The following is a 17,297-nucleotide window of genomic DNA, read 5'->3' as shown; positions in this document are numbered from 1 at the left end:
TCAGTGGGTTTTTAATGACTTCCAAAGAAATGCTTCAGGTATTCATGCTATGAAACGTGAAGCTGTTCCCTGCCTGCTTTGTTCTCACAGAGCAGGAACTCTGAAAGAGTTGCTTTATTCGTACATTCCATTTTCTTTAAAAATGAAAGGCATTCCCACTCCTTTTCATATTTAGCTTTACTGCGCTCAGCACTTGTGGCAGAAATTGGACTATTTAATTGATTTATAATCAATCAGTGTTTGTAAATCCTTTGCATTCCTTGTAAGCAGTTTATAGAGGTGTAAGAGTTCGCCCTCTGAGCTGCAGTGCATCTGTCAGCCTGGCCCAGAGACTCAGTGATCATCATGTGGGGTTAAAACTGGTTGCCGTCATTGGGCTTGCTGTCCTTTAATGTTTCAGATGGAGGAAGGTGTTAGCTCTGCAGTGGAAGCCAGGAAATGATGAGAGCAGTTTCCAGACACAGGCATAGGCAGTTGCTTGCAGACTGCACCCTGAAGTGAGGCACTCTGATACTACAGGTGATGGGCCAGAGCTGGGAGCTGCATCAGTGGAGGCATCACTCTGCAGCTGATGGTGGCGCTTCATCTTAGCTCTGCATCTGTTTTCCATGACCTGGTGTGGTAACAGGAGGTGGAGGGCTCAGCTGGCTCTTCTTGTTCCTGCTTGAGATGAAGATTTGGGAACGTGGATGTGTGAATTGTTTATCTTTGTGTGAGTTTTTCGGTGACTATAATCGTGTGACATAAAGACTTTGTTTCAGTTTTGATCACTTGAACCACTTCCAAGTCATACAGTAGTAGTATGTGAACAGTCTCTGCTCCTCCCTGTGTCTGCCCCTGGGAAAACAGTGGAAACATTACATCCCCCAGCCCCTAAACCACCTCAAACGCATCTTCCCCTGGAAAGAGAAGCAGGGGAAAGGTATATGATATGCTGGTGAACCAGAGAGCGTTGGGTTTGCATCTAACCACACAGGTGGGTCTGGTTGCCTCACATTCTTTCCCTTTCCTGGTTACATCTTGTGAATTTCCAAGTAAAGTCCAGTGTGTTATCATCCATCTGCACACAAAACCCTATAACCTTTAGTTATTAATTCCCTCTTCCCACTGCCTTGGCTCTCCATAAATCTTAAGCCTGGAATCTTTCTTCCCTCTGCTCCCACCTCTTTCCTTCTTTTTCTCTTTTAAATTAAACACATTCCAGAGAGAGGCCAGGAGCTGTCAGGAAGCTTTGCACTGATGGGGCTTCCTTTGGGATGTGCAGGCTGATGCGATGCCCACCTGTGCTCCTGCAACCATGAGGAAGGGAAGGCATCAGTTTGTAGTGTTCTGCCCAAGACCCATTTCTGTGTTCCTGCTTCGTTAGCAGAGGGGCAGGAGGTAATTGATGGTATGGAGACAGCAGCCTAAACTGGGATACCTTCAGGTCAAAGTATTAAAGCCCTTATATAGCAGAATTGGGTAGGCTCTGTATCCTTCATTACCTTAGGAAAGCATCAGAAAAAAAGCTCAGGCTAAAGCCATACCAAGATGAAGATATCTGCAAACTACTGCTTTGACCCTGTCCTCGAGGGGGCTGGTATTTCATCAGGGAAGGAAATTAGATTAGTGGACTTGATTTGTTCTCGACAGATGTATGCTGGCTGTTAAGTGATTTGATGATTATCTCCCAGGTGCTTATAAATAGCCTGACTGTTTACTGGGCATGGGTTTGAAAGTGGCTGGCTTCAGTTTCCTATTTTGAAAGATAAGCATCACACTTCCCCTCCACCTACGTTGTCCTTCAAAAGTTCTGGAACTCAATCACCAGCATCTGGGAAGGAGACCCTCCAACTGTTCTCAAGGAAAGGTAGTGTAACCAGAACCTTAAATATTCACATATCAAGGTGTAAAATACACTTAAATGTGTACTTAGAAGCTGTGGGTTTGTACCATCCATTTCTATGTATGTGTTCTGCACTAACTACCTGAGGGACCGCGTGCAGCCTGCAGCCAAGGCAATGGAGATCTGCTGTTGTGTAGGAGGAAGGGTCAGTGCAAATCAGATGTGAGCCCCAATCCCCTGTGAAAAGGAAATAAAACTTCCACATGCAGGCATGTGTAGAAGCTTCTTGTTGGTCCCTTAGCTAAACACAACCAAGCAGGAAAAACGATGCTGGCAAGAAAATGCAAGTATGTTTATTAGGATTCAGCATCCAGCAAACTCTTCTGCATTGCTTTCTTTGTTAATGCTGGCAATCTGAGCTGCCTGCTCAGTTTAAGAGCTGAAAATCTTTGTGCTGGAGGCATGGATTAAAAGTTGGTAGCAGAGGACATAAAAAGCAAAAGTTAATGTATATTGTGTAAGGCTGTGAGCTCCGTGGGTGGAAGTTTGAAAGCTGGAGCTCATGCTGTGCTCCCCACAGTTAATGTAGAAGAATGCATTCCTCTTGTCTGTGTGAGCACCTGGGAGGTCTCTCACAAAGAAGTGGATCACTGCACTTTGCCTCTAAGCCTGGAGAATCATAGAATTATTATGGTTAGAAAGGACCTCTAAGACCACCTCATCCAGCTGTCCAGCTACTACCAATATTGCCCACTAACCATGTCCCTAAGTACTACATCTACCCTATCCTTAAATACCTCTGGTGGACTCCATCACCTCCCTGGGCATCTGGTTCTGATGCCCAACCACTCTTTCTGAGAATAAAGTCTTTGCTAGAAGAGGCAGTTGTGGCATTTCTCTTTGTTATAATGGATCCCTGCAGAGGTGTGCTTGCACTGAGTGGGCTGCAGGAGGAATAAAGCTTCACAAGGACTGTGCTGTCTGAGTGTTGTTTGTTCCAGCAGGGGAAGTCACACATCCCAGATTGGAGACCCAGCTCAGGGAGCAGAAAGCAAACATTCTTTCCCCATAAAACTCCTCGGCAGGGCAATCTAAAGGCACTTCAACCATAACTAAGTGGGTGCCCCCAGTGTAAAGCAGCAGCAGGAGTGTGAGGAATCAGCAAAGCATTTGTCCGGCGTAGAGACTAAATATGTGCTATCAGCCATCTCTCTGGCCCTGCTTCCTCTATTTCTATCTCTCTGGGGAGTTGGCAATTGGATTGATTTGTTGCCTGACTCACTGTCTTAGATTGAGATACTGGGAACTGCTGACAGTGTTAATAAAATTAGCGTTAGGGAGGATGTTTGAATTTTTGCCTTTGACGTTTTTAAGGCAGAGTACTGACATTTAGTCTAAATTAAAAAAGTTACTGAATTGCCTTTATTGCTTTAATTTCCCTGACTGAAGCCTTGATAGTTTGCATCTGAAAGCTCAGTCTGGAGAGAAGGGTTTGGGGTTGCAAGTTTTGATCTTTCTTTTCATTGAGAATCTCTGGTTAGTTTAGAAGTATGAGATACTGGACAGAGTTCTTGGGAGAAATATGTTCAGAAAAGCACAAGATAAGTAAAATAGAAATGTATGTAGCGGTATTGTTTTATGATAGCAAGGATTGCTTTTTTTTCTTCTCCGGTGACACAGAGGTCAAACTGCAATAATAGACTTAATGTCAAAATCTAAGGACAGGCAAAGATCTAGTTTTTATTTTTCAGGAATGGTTTGCATCATTACTTCTAAGTGCAGTTGCCTGGTCTTTAGGTTATGTGATTAACTTTTGCTCCCTGTGGGAAATGACTGAATTCAGGAGACATTTGTTTCATTTCAGAACTGCTCTTTGTCTGTACCTCTTGCCCTCTGTTTTCATGTGTTATAGTTTATCCTCAGGTAAAAACAGCAGGGGTTGCTTGACTTTGGGGTTGTTGTGGTCTGTAGGAAGATAGTGTTCCAACAGTCATATTGTAAGCAATTTCCAGTGGCCCTTCAAGTTCTCATTCAGATGTTTAGCTGCTCTGTGTCGCTGCAAGCCTTTGACACTCCTGTTCCATAACCTATGAAGTTACTGCCACCAGCCAGTGGCCACATAAGGCATGAAAGCATTTACCCTTCAGTGAATCTTCTGCGAGGGAACTGTTGGCTGAGCTCAAACAAGAAGGCTGTGCCACTCATGGCTGCTCGTGTTGTTGTGCTCCTGGTACCTTTACTGAAGGGTTATGCCAGAATCTGAAGAACCTTTCCTGCTCCCTTAATGGCGGCACTGCTTGTTCTGTCCCACAAAAGATGGCTATACTGTTATTCATTTTGTTCCTTTCTCTTTCTTTGACTGCTGAAAGTAAAAATGATTGTAGTGCTAAATTTTTGGAAGGTTTTTTCCCCCTCCCCCATTTCCTGAGAAGTTTGCATACGGACCGAGACACTCATAAGCTTTTCCGAGATAAGAATTTAATTTATTTATGCTCCATTGTTCCAGGCATGGCTACAGACTGGGTTGGAAATTTGCAGTTCCAACTTTAGCAGGTCACAGCATGGAAAGGAGCAGCTGGATTTTCCTCCAGAGCAGCCGTCAGCTGTTGGAAATCTCTTGATACTCCCCTGGCTTCTCCATGTTCGGCATTCACTTCTCCTTCCTGTAACAGGAATTATGCTACGTGCTGTAGGCTCTTTCACTAACAAAGAGGAGTGAAGTAGAGAGGCTGCACCATTTCTGTGACTCTTTTCACCTTCGTGAGGACAAAGTGTGAGAGAAAACCACTGATCAGCTCCATTCTGATGTTTGCAAAATAACTTCTGTGGCTCAAGCAAGCAAGCAATGAGGTTAAAGTCGAGAAATGCAAACTTGTGCATTCTATTATACTGCTTTTCCTTCTGACATCTTCTGTTCTTAAACTGAGCCTTCTCTGTTAGCACAGTGTTCCAGTCAGGTAGCTGAGCTTTGAAGGCAGCAGTCCCATTGAAAGCAGATTTTTTCCCCTCAACTTTCATGTTCTCTTAATCAAAACCCTCATTGTAGTGTTTCTTGGTGCTATCTCTGTGCTGTAAGTCCTGAATGTCCTGAAGTCTTTGGGCAGAGCCATCACACAGAGGTTGCATAATGCTGGTCTTCCAATGGCCATTTTTGCACACAACCACAATTTGTACAATTTTTTTCTTATAACTAAAGCTTTTTTAGGGAGGGAGAAAAGTGAAAAGAAGAAAGAAATGGGAAAATATCCCCATACGGTTACTGCTCCTGGTCAGTAGAACTTTATGATTTATGATCTGTGAAAAACATGGGCAAGTAACTGGAAGTCAGGAGGGAAGAGTTACTAGCCATGACATCATTAGCTCAGTTAATATAAAACTTTATGTCCTCACAATGGGAGACTTGTCTGTTGAATTGATGGTTGAAGGGGATCCTGCTCTGGTGCAAGATGTAATGGTTTCACCTTTGACGCATCAGAATATTCACTGTCCTTTTGCATGGTGACATCTTAGAGCTTCAGTCCTGTGGGATAAGCGGGTCCTTCTCCCCTTAGCCATTTAGATTAAGGTACAAGAGTGTTGATGTAAATTTGTTGCTGGCATTATGGGCAGAAAGGAGCTTCAAAAAAACTCAAGATGAGGTTTCCAGGTTCATTTGTTGCATTGTTAACTCTTTTGAGGCACTTTGTGTCTTTCATATGTTTTGAACTTGGAGCTGTTCGTTAAAAGGGAAGAAAGAAAAAGTCGTTTCCTCTAGTTAAGGCACTTAATCATATTTCTAAGATCCACAGATGCTACCCCCGGAATGGCTGCCTGAATCTGAGACTATTAGCACTCCCTGGGAACTGCGAGGGAATCACCATTCACACATCTAGCTTCTGTGATGATGAATGGGATTATTAGAGAAAATCCCCACGTGCATCGGTGAATCCAAAGTCACGCGGTTTTTTTTGCCTGTGCATTTAGACTCTGATTCACAAAATAAACCAGCTGGACTGGAACAGGCAGGGCCAAGTTCTCTGGGGAAGAAGGACATTGTGTATTGCTAGCAAAGCACTAGCACGTGTTAATGTTATCACATGAGGTGTGACTTCATGGTACAACTTTCCTTCCGAAATGCTTCACGTGCTCCAGACACCCCACGTTTCTTTCGGCCAGTGCTAAACACACTTGTTAATTGAAAAATGATGAGGAGAATTGGTAATCCTCTCTAGAATGAAATATTCCATAGACATCTGGTGTTAGATGTGTGTATCCAAGGAGTGAGAAGTAGGAAAGCAATTGTCTGAGTCCCTGAGGAGCTGTAAGCCTGTCGGTAATGCTTCTTGTTCAGGAAACGTAGCAGGGAAGGTATCTTCACATGAAAAAAGAATGAGCAGAGCGTTGGTCTTGAGACAGAGGATTGCCCTGCCTGCCTTGAGGGCAAGTGAGAGCTGAGGATGTGTTATCTTATGCAGAGGCTGATGCAAATGGAATAGTCTGCCTTGTCCAAATGTCAGCAGGAGATGTTCTTCAACCACTAACGGTAACATAGCTGAGCTCCAGAGATTAAAAATTTCATTTACCCTTCTGTAAGCAGAATAAGAAATCCATGTGCATTCCCATCCTATCAATCTGGGTTAATCTTCCACTGGGTTCTGATTTTGGAGGAGAGGTAAGATTGAATCCAGGCACATCAGCTAAAGCTGACTTCGATTTCTGAGTTGGGGGCATTATTTATTTACTTGTTTGTCTTTTGAATTCCTTCACTACCAAAGGACACAGCCGGCTCCTCAGACACTCACATAGAACACTGCTACTAATAACAGCCTAATTTATGTGCCATTGGCCAAAAGCTGAGAATCGGTGACGATGAAAGATGAAACTTGGCACAAGGGATGCAGGCAAATATTTCAGAGGTTCATTTTAAAATCTGCTTCCTTGGAGATTGTGCTGTGGCAACGTTTGCCTTCGAGATGTTATCAGAGAAGTGCTGGAATTTCATCATAACTGAAGTGAAAGGGTTTTAGGATGTAGAGTCTGGATGTTGAAGATACGCTCCTGCTATCTCCTTTCCTTCAGTTCTCATCAGCCTTACTTGTCTGGTGGGCATTTATTTGCTGGTCCATCCAGTTTAGCGTTCTGCAGTGAATATGTTGCACTGCAAGACCTAAAACAATTTGGTTGTTGCCATTTTCTGATAAAACTTTTGGCAGTCTCGACCTATTTCTTGTATGTTGGCCCTTGGATAAGCTTGTATGGTGTTAAATTAAAAACAAAACAAACAAGAAAACACACAGACCCTACTATGCTCTTATAGTAATTGGCTTAGCAAGTTAACTACTGCTCTGTTATTTAGCAGTGATGCTTCAGTAGCACCAGGAGAGCACTCAGGCCAACCCTGTGCAGGCATTGAGCATGCTCTTGGTTCCAGGAAAGGCTGCCAGATGGCACACATGTGGCCCTGAACATTCCTGTTTGTGCATGGGAATAGTAGAGACCTTGAAGAAGTGCTGCATTGATGGATTTGGCCAAATGAGTTTTAAGCGAGGAACAGTTAATAACAGCAGAAACTGTTCTCTCCCTGCTTTATTTCTTGTATCTAGAGCAGGGCTACCCCATGGTGTTTCCTGAGATCAACTGAGTTCTCTTCCTTGAGATCTGCTTGTTTTCTACCCTACTTCACTCCTAGCATATGTTCCGAGCACATTTTGACTCCATCCTAATTTTAATAATAGAATCATTAAGGTTGGAGAAGACTTCTAAGATCATCTGGTCCAACCATCAACCCGTTCTCACCATGCTGACTATCTGTGTCCCTCAGTGCCACATCTCCACGTTTCCTGAACAACTTGAGGGCTGGTGACTCCACCACCATGTAGCAAAATGCAATTACAGAGCATAAAACTTCTTGCTTTTGGTTATTAGGAGGGATGGGCTGAGTAATCCAACCCCATCTACTCTTTGCAGATTTGGGTGAGCAAGAAGGCTGCTCTGATCACAGATGGGATGCCCACCTCTCTGAGCAGCACCCCCAGGTCTGGTCAGATATGGGGGGAGGTATTAGCACCCACTTCTTTACTTATCTCCCAGCAGCATTCAGAGGCCATAGGGAACACCTTTTCATGGAGAGGAGACACAGACTGAAAAACCCGCTGCAGTAGATTATGAGCTGGTTTCTGTTTTGACTTCTTCAATTTATATTGCTAAAGACAAATTTTATTAGTGAAATCTTGGGCAACTCAGCGATGGATTTTTAGGCTCTGACTGGGTGCCTGGAGCTGCATTTCTTTGAACTGTCTGTTAGAGGAACTGCAGCTGTATAAATGGATGAAGACTGTGGAAAGAAACTATAAATACAGCTTTATTAAGGTGGGTTTTTAAATCAAAGTAACTTTTTGAAACATCTTAATGAAGCTTAAAAACTATTTTCCAGGTCTTTCCAACAGCCACGTTACTTTTCAGAGCTGGGGGGCATGTTACTGAAGGAGCTGTGGCCATTGCATGTGGTTATGCCTTTTTCATGAGACTTTTTAACCTTGACTGGACAGACAATTTAAGACTGGGCACCAGTTATTAGGCCTCTTCTTCTGCTATGTTTTGTGATGCAGTGTGTAAGTGGTTATCACAGAATGGTTTGGGTTAGAAGGGACCTCACAGCCCACCCAGCCCCAACCCCCTGCAATGGGCTGGCTGCTCCCCCACCAGCTGAGGCTGCCCAGGATCCCATCCATGGCCTGGATGAAGCAATAGTGCCAGAACTTCACTGTTTTAAAGAGATGTTGCCAGGCTTGACAGACACTGCTGGGATGGTGCTGTGTGCTTAGGGTTAGGAATAAAGATTTGGAGATATTTCCTGATGCCACGTGACCAGTGGATTGTGCCTTACCAGGGATGTGGCAAGCTCACTCAGTATACATTTTCTTGCTCAGAGTTAATTGGAAACAACAATTTAACACATAAAAATGTGGTAGGGTAGCTTGATAATGGTTAGTGCGTTATATTCACCTCATGTTCTTGTCACAGATGGTTTGGGCTCTCTTTGCTTAAGTGCGTGTGGCAGGGATCTGAAGTCCACGAGCCAGCTGGTACTTAGAGCTGCTCTCCTGGGAGTTAAACATGGGTTTAGAAAGTGCTGCTTAAACTCTCTGTTTTCTCAGCATCTCGGAGCTGATAAAACTGTAGAAGCCTTGTCCCTTCCAGCTGAAACACAGTCCCACTGCCCCACATCTCAATGACTCCAGAGTTGGCCTCATTGGAAAATAGGAGCTGAGATGGACACGGCAGTGAGGGATAGTTGGGGTACAAGTGGTGGGTCAGCACTGGCTCCAACCACCAGCAGCTCTGTTCTGTGGTGCTGGTGTAAGGGTATATCTTTGAGGAGAGCACTGGACACAGTTTGTCACTGGAGCCAAACTCCATGTTGTGAGGGAAATCATTGATAATGCTTCTTGGTAGTAGTCTGAGAGTAAAAATAGCTGTGATGGAAGTGGTTCTCATCATAGTGCAGACACAGGCGTACATGCATGTGTGCATGCATCTATATAAATGGATACACAGATGAAAAGACATGGGGTACGTCATCCAGAGGTGGTCTGAGCTGGGATTTCCATCAGTAGAGCCTGGACCAAGGAGACTGTGAGGCAATCTCTGCGTTCTGCTTCAGGAGGCAGAAGCATTCCAGATAACACTGTACCATCATGGTAAAAATGCCTTTGTTTTTGGCATAGAGGTAACCACCTCTTTTCCGAGTGTCACATTTTACCCACTTGCAGTTTCCTGCTTGTGTGTTTTGGCTTTTGACCAGGGCCTCAGGCTATGTGTGCTCATATGGTTTTGATAAAACATTGAACTTAGACAATACATCTTCTCGGACGTTTCTTCCTGTTAGATTCAAGTGTGATACAAAGCAACCAGTGCTTGATCAGTAGCAGACACTGTTTTTATCAAGTGTTGCTGGATGTTCATTAGCCATGAAAGGATTGTAGAGAAAACTTGCTGCAGCACAGGTAGGTGCTCCCTCTTCTGAGCCCTTCCTTCAGCCTCATCAGCAAAACCCTGGGCTGTGAGGTTATGGGGCACTTTGGAAGTCCATGTTCACATACTAGTCTGTAGGAGCTCAGCTATTTGGCTAGCATTTATCTTGCTGCTTTTACAGTCTTGTTAGTCTGCTGAGAGAGATAAACCGCGAGTGAGATATTGAGCAGTGGCAGATGAATGGAAGCAGCAACCTCATTAAAAACCATCTCCTAGTTCCGACGTTTGAGATACCATTTAATGAACGCAAGAATTTGCACTGCAGTGATGTATTGGGTAAGAAGCTGAGTTAAAGAGCACTTTCCGTGGTCTGCCCAAGGAGCATATATGACCTCTATAGTGATTCTTTCATCCTCTATCATACAGCTCATATCCTTCTTGTATGCAAGGCAAGGGTGCATCATTTAGTAGGCAGGGATATGAAACAGAAAGATACTCAGATGTGGGTGCACAGAAGGGTTGGTGGGGCTGCCTGCTTGCTGCCCCAGGGTAGCAGCCTGCCCATAGCTGCCCTGCTCTGCTCAGTGTGCCATCACTCAGCACAGCCCCCCAGCAGGGGTTAGTGTGATTGCAGCATGCTGGTGCAGAGATGGGTGAGGTGCTGCTGTGGGGCAGGTAGGCAATAGCTGGGGTCAGTGTGCTGTAAAGGCTGCGCTCAAATGCAAATGCAGCTTGAGTATTAAAAAGATGAAGTCTTTTAATGCATTTTCTGCCTCTTATGTATTGACCGATTTGTTGGAGTTATCAAAAATCTGCTTCTCAGAGCACTGTAAGTAACAACAGTGATTTTCTCCATCGTATCTTAATCCTCAAAGGCAAGAGATTCTCTCAGCCTAGCAGTCGAGTACAGTTGTCTCAGTGTCACTGAAACCCATGATCTGCCCATATTTGATCTATTTTCAGGCCTCAAGTTTGGAAGGGAGCTGATGTTGTTAACAACATGTAGGATGAGTGGGAAATCCTGCTTAGATTCCCTACTGATTGTTCAGCAGTGCTCTAGTATTAGATATGGAGGTTGGTGACCCTGCCTGTGGCAGTGGGATTGGACCTTGATGATCCTTGAGGTCTTTTCCAACCCAAGCCATTCTATGATTATGAGAATTTACTTCTTAATTTTACATTCCATACGTAAGAAATGCACAGCAGAGGCTCCATTCTTCTTTTTTTGAAGCGTCACTCATCTGAGCCATCTCTGCTTTAAAAAATGAAGTTGCTGTTACAGAAACCGTACAAAACCATTGTCAAGACTTCTATGAAATACTGTAGCCTCTTAATAACAACTTCTAGCTGAAAAATCTTGGCATCCTTCAGTTTAGGAAAGGGTTTTAAAATTCACCTTCAGTTTTTGGGCAACAGGCAAAACATGTGGCTCTGTTTAGGAGCTATTTTCGTTAAAGCTTGACAATACAGGATGATAAAATACAGCTGCATTGTTTAAACTTTCAATTTAATTTCTGGTTTCTCTCCAAGTTGTTTCATCAATATGGCGCCATTCATTTCAAAACAAAGCTCTTGGAAGACTCTCCATTACTCCACCATTGATCAAGAGGGTGTTAAAATATAGTCCCTAATTATGTTCCTGGCCTGTTTGGAATTCCTAAATTGGATTTTTATAACTGTCAAATTTGCAATCAGGGTAACTTTCCATGACAATTAGTCAGAATTATTAGGGTTCCTGTTGCCAGCAAGTTATGACTAATGATGGTGTTTCACTTTTCAAGGCTCTGTAAGTATCAAAGGCAACATATATCTTGAAGAACAGCCATTTGACTGCAGCGTTGTCTGTACTTAACTGCACCCAAATATCTACTACTGTTACAGTCATTTTTATCCTTCCTCCAAGGTTGAGTTGTTGCCACAACCTCTACTTCAGGCTCTGCAGATAGAATTAACCGCTCAGTTCTGACTCGTTGCAAAATGGGACTTAGGAAATCATGACATGAGACAGTTCATCCCTGAGTATTTCACTGAAGTCCAGCCTGGTAATGGTCAGTATTCCAAAGGCTATTAATGAAGTTGCTGGTGGTCAATTACTGCTTTGATTCTTTACAATAAGCCAAGCATAACTGTGTCTACAACCCATCTGGATGAATGCTTTCCCTTCTCAGTCTGACCTGTACCTTACTCGCAGATAAAATCACTACAAACAAACTCAAAGATATATTAAAGCTAGCTGAGATATCTACCCTATGCTCTCTTCTTCGATGTAGACCAGACTTTTGGAGCAGCACAGTGCATCAGCCTGAATGCTGATGTGTGAATATATGTGCTCACAGAAGAGCAGTTAGGGGGAAAAAAAGCAAAGCTTTTTTTGCTTGATATGCTCGAGATATTTCAGAGGTATCCATCCAAGATGCAGATGATGTGTTGGCCTGTTGATGACAGCAGATTCTTGTCATCAGCTTAAAGCTTTAGATCAAGTACTAATTGCATTCATCTTTGCATTGGTTTCAGTAGCAGTATTTGCTTAATATTTACCCCCTCCACCATACCTGCAGTTCCTCCCAGTTAAGCTTAAGAAGTAATGGTACCTGGGGCCATGCTATCACCCCTTTTTCTAACCAAGAAGCCATATTCTGCCTTTTTCTTAACTAATACCTAAGAGCATCTCTGTGTCCACTGGCATGTATTGACCTGAACAGTGTGACGGCTTTTGACCATAAGGTCTGCAATATGGCTTCATAGGTACAGGGTCCAAGTTGTTAAAACTCCTAATCCTGCAGAAAGATTGCCCTGGAAGGAAGAAGGGCTGTAATCAATTCAGTTTAATTAAATCAACCTAAACTAATTATCAGCTAATAAAATAGTGTTGGTCAGCTCATAAAAAAGAAACAAAGATTAAAAGAGTAGTTGCCATGAACAGGTGGTAACTCTGTTTCCAAGTTAGACTACATTATTCTCTGGCACAGGATCATCTGAGAATACCTCATATTCGAGTTTTTTTTTTTTAAGAAAAAATGTTTATGAAACTTATAAAATATAGGGCTCATTTTATAACCAATTTTCTATCTCACCTGCCAAGAGCAGTGGGGGTTGAGCCAGCACAAGGCGGATGCAGAGTTTTAGGCAGCAGTCCAGAAATGGATTCCCTGTGCAGGGCTGTGGGATAGATATCTACCTTGGCCTGGCTTTTCTTACTGCAGTCCTTGTGATTTCGTTTTCTTGTTGCTGTTGCGGAAAAGACCTCGTAAACGTTTCTCAATGTCATTGATAGCCTGGCACTGCTGTGCAAAGGGAGAAACTTCCGATGCTGCTCTGGGGATGTGGTTTAACTCAAGGTGGATCTTCAGTTAGTAATGGGATCCCTCCGGAGTTGGTCTTTGGTATTCTGTTGGCTCTGCAGTTCTTGTAGAGGGCATAAAACATTAATTTAATTATAACTGGTAAGGACTAAACCGGGATCATAATCTGCTCCTCAGAGCAGAGCGTTGTTGTTTGTAGTTGCTGTTAATGGTAGAATAATGAAAGAAAAATTTATTGCATAGTGGTTATCGAGTTACTCAGCTAACAGTGCATAACTGTATGGTTCTGAGGCTTTTGTCATGGCTTGCAGTTAGCTTGAATGCTCTGACTGATGCAAGGCTTTCTGCATCAAAGCGATTTGCTGCGCTAGCTGGGAGTTCCCTTTCATACCCATATCTGCAACCACCAGTTCACCAAAATGCAGGTTGCACTTTTTTGCTTGTACAGAATGATAGAATTGTTGGAGTTGGAAGAGACCCTCAAAGACCATCTGCTCTCACTCCCCTTCTGTGAACAGGGACACCCACAGCTCTATCAGGTGCTCAGAGTCCTGTCCAGCCTGACCCTGGCTGTCTGTAGAGCCTAGCCTGCGGCTTGGCTCTCCAGGAACATGTGCAAACTCATCCCAAGTAACCAAAACCACACTCAAAGCAATTATCTGATCTTGTTTGTTTGTTTTTAATGTGATGTTTCTAGACACTGGTACAGCAAGCACGCTCTTGTAAAATCTTGTAACAGTTGTTTGTAGTTAGCATCTTCAAGGCAATTTTATGTGTACAGATGAGGGCTAATAGAGGACACTGCAGTGTCACCATCATCTGCAGGTATTCTTGTGCATGTATTTGTTTGGAAGCATCATTTCCATTTACAGGCACATTTCAGCACCTTGAGAACACAAGTGCACATCTGTGCCCTGCTGTTGTTGGGAAAGGGTTAAGATCCAAACAAGCAGGGAGGGTGAAGGCACCCACCAAGTTTCCCCACCAAGTTTCACTCCCCAGCCTGAGTAAATATTACTTTTTCTCTGCTGAACTGATGCTGCACAGGGTGAGGGTTTTAGCTGTCCCCAGTGGTAATTGCCTCTTCTGTCCCTGCAGGTTCCCTGGGCCGCCAGCACGGTCGCTCTTCCAGCCGGGACCGTAAGTGGGCAACTTGAACATCAGGGAAAAGCAGAACCCAGAGCATAGCGGGGATTGGAGGAGCCAGGGGTACCCACTGCTTGTAGGGGAGGCACTGGGGAGGGGGCTGTGAGTTTCTGCCTGTTCTGAGCTTTCCTCCCTGCGACTAAAGCTTTTGCTTTTGCTGACCAGACTGTAATCCTCACTCATCTTTGAGGAGTGAGGAGTGCCATAAAGCAGGGAGCAGCTTATTGAAGTGATGCTGCAGAGCTCTCGGTGGCTGTAATCCTGTTTGCAGTGCAGGCTTCTGTAAGGAACCGGCTGTGGTGGGCCTGGTTTCTCCTCATGTCTGAGTGTTTCTGTGACATTGCTGCTGGTGTCTCTGATCTGCCTCCCCTGGGGAAGCTGAGATGGTTTCAGAGGTTGAAAGTGGACTGGCAACAAAGCATTGCCTGTTGCTGTAGGAGCTGTGTGCCTCTGAGCTGACACAGTGAGCAGCTTGGAAGCTGGTACATGTGCAGAAATCCAAGCAGGGTTTTAAATGAGACTGTCAGTCTCCAGTGATGGTTAATGGAAAAGCAGCAGGGATTCACGCAGCAGTCTTTGTACCTGATGGCCATGTGCAGGTCTTGTGGTAAATGGAAGTCGTGACAGTGCCAAAGCTGCACATGTGCTGAGCAGACAAATTGCTCCAACAAGGCTGGTTTTGTGAGAGCAGCCATATGGCGAGGAGATGGAAAGCTCATGTTGATCTGCCTCTTTGGGGTCCTTACTGAACACAGACTCAGCAAAGAAATAAGTTGTCCCTTAGTCCATAAGCTGCAGTGAAGCCTTAAATCAGGACAAGCTTCTGTCTTTCTGCTCCTTTTGGAGATGTGCTTCATGCTTGAACTGTAGCTCCTCTCTACACGTGCTCTGTGGATGTTAGAGGCCTCATTGACTAAGGATGCTCCGAATGGACTTGGTTCATCCTGGGGCAGCCAAGTGGGGCAGGGTGGGCAGCATGGGGAGGCTGCACCTTCAGACCCATGTCCCCTGGGTGGGACCCTGGTGCTGGAAGTGCCAACACCTTTCCCATTCTCCAGGTCCTTCCTTGAAGTTGTACTGGGAAAAACTGTATCTCTGAGCAGAGAGGTCAGCCCCAGCCTTTGAGGGAGAGGAGTCCTTGATGTCCTTGTTCTCTTTCATAGACTCTTCCATAGCTGAGGATACTGTTGTTTATTTCTCTTCTGCTTTTTGGGCTCATCCTGGCCCACAAATGCACAGCTTGTCACTCTGACCCTTGTGTGGGTGCTCCCAAATGGAGGAACTAAATAAAAGACGTGGGTAAAGTATTGGGGCAGCAGGGATTATATCTGAATCTTCAGAATTCTTAATTCTTGGTCTATCTACAGGGTAATCTTGTTTCCAGATTGTCTTTTGTAAGTGATCTTACTGTCAAGTTCCTTCTTCCCTACCTGCTGTGATCCCTTCTTGACTTTTATCATCACATGCAGTGGGTTTAATGTTGGCACCAAGTGGCATAAAGAATCCTTTTCTTTTTAAGAATGAAACATACCAGATAAGCAGAGAGCAGGTACACTGAGGATAGGAACCCTGTAAAATCAGCTCCTTCCATGTTCAACTTTTATTAACTTTGATATAAGCAGCGCCAAGAGGGAATAATGGAAAGCTGCAAATTAGGTCTGTTGTAGAGATCTGGCTGCAGATGCTTTAATGCTTTACTGTGTTTTCAAACTAAAGAAATTGAGAATTCTTTAATGTAAGTGTCTGGATTTTTTCATGGGCTTTTTCTAGCTCTCAATGATCCCAATCCCATCACCTTGGGAGTGTCACTCCAGGCATCTTGCCCATGGCCTTGGGTCAGGCAGGAGGATAATGTGGTGCTGTGCTTACATACTGGAGGTGCTTCAGAAGTGTGAGCTGCTGCTGTATTTCTAGAAGGTACAGAACAGGCTGCCTGTTTTCTCTAACAACGTGATGTTCCTTATAGGCTCGTAAGCTCTACAGCACAGAGATCTGCAGATGCTTCTGGCCACACTCAGTAATGTAAACCCTACCCAAGGTGGGTGTCTCTGCCTGGTGTTTCCTATTGGCTGTTTCCAAGTGTTCAGTTCATCAGAAACTTTACTTTCAGGGACTGAAGTGGAATTTAAAGTATCTGAATATAGTCCTCTGTGTCAAATCAAATGATTTGTTAAAGCGAGGCCAGATTTGCAGGGAGAATCAATCTTTTTTATTAGATCAACTGATGTGGAAAAAGCAGACGAACGTTCAGGCGTATTAACCCTTCTTCTGGTCTGCAGTGGTTACAGGAACAGAGGGAGCAGGCTGCCAGAGGAGGCTGTAGTTCAGGATGTGCATTCAAACAGCCTTGGTCTGAGCACAGACCTGGGTGGCATTTTGGGGCATGCCTGGGTGTTTTTTTGGCAGATAGAAGACTCATGTCCCTGTGCATTTGGACACTAAATGTTACCACACAACAAATAATAGGCTCTGCTCTGCAGCTGACTCATTGTACAAGTCTGGGGCTAATTACCGAATCCCTCCGTGCCTCCATTTCCATCTGTAAAATGTCACAGATGCCCACCATTCATAAATCGCTTTCAGATTTCCAGATGAGGTGCTGCGTAAGTGTAGAACAGTGTTAGTTTATACATATTGTGCTGGAGTATAATACAAAACACGTGCAACAGAAGAGCCTCGCAGATGTGTCTCTTTCCACTGCAAAAAGCAAGGCCTGGGTTGATGATTTAGCACAACACTAATTGGGCTAAAATAGGAGGTTGCTCTTATTCTGATGAAATTGTCACCATTAACATCCTCATTTACCAGCAGCTTTTGGAGATATCCCAGTTGTTTCCCATTTTGAGTGTCAAAGCACAGCAATTCATAGCAAATGTTCCCATCTCTATAGCACACCCCACACTGGCTTGTCCTCACACTTCTGGAAGGGACTGTGCCATGGTTTGTTTTGAATGTGCATCTTTTCTGTCCTGCTGCTTCTGCCTGAAACCTCCAGGGCACTTCCTCATTTCCAAGCAGAGGCATTTGACCGAGTCATTGCCATTGCTATTACGGGGTGTTGCATGCAAAGG

At 44.2% G+C, this 17,297-nt stretch overlaps 1 protein-coding gene across 16 annotated transcripts in view; it reads left to right on the top strand.

Annotated features, from left to right (window-relative positions):
• Positions 1-17,297, top strand: part of COL26A1 (collagen type XXVI alpha 1 chain) — a 127,421-nt gene that overhangs the window by 68,364 nt on the left and 41,760 nt on the right. For 8 of the 16 annotated variants that reach the window (XM_085521711.1, XM_085521707.1, XM_085521704.1 and 5 more), the window contains exon 4: positions 14,179-14,220. The exons of the other annotated variants lie outside the window; for them this stretch is intronic. In XM_085521711.1, the coding sequence (XP_085377837.1) occupies positions 14,179-14,220 (42 nt within the window). The remainder of the gene's footprint in view (positions 1-14,178; positions 14,221-17,297) is intronic. 16 annotated transcript variants of the gene reach the window in all.

The sequence above is a fragment of the Coturnix japonica genome, chromosome 22 (genome assembly GCF_054131305.1).
Source record: "Coturnix japonica strain WE chromosome 22, WE-NBRP24, whole genome shotgun sequence".
Classification (NCBI taxonomy): Eukaryota; Metazoa; Chordata; class Aves; order Galliformes; family Phasianidae; genus Coturnix; species Coturnix japonica.
This window is presented reverse-complemented; position numbering and strand designations above follow the sequence as displayed.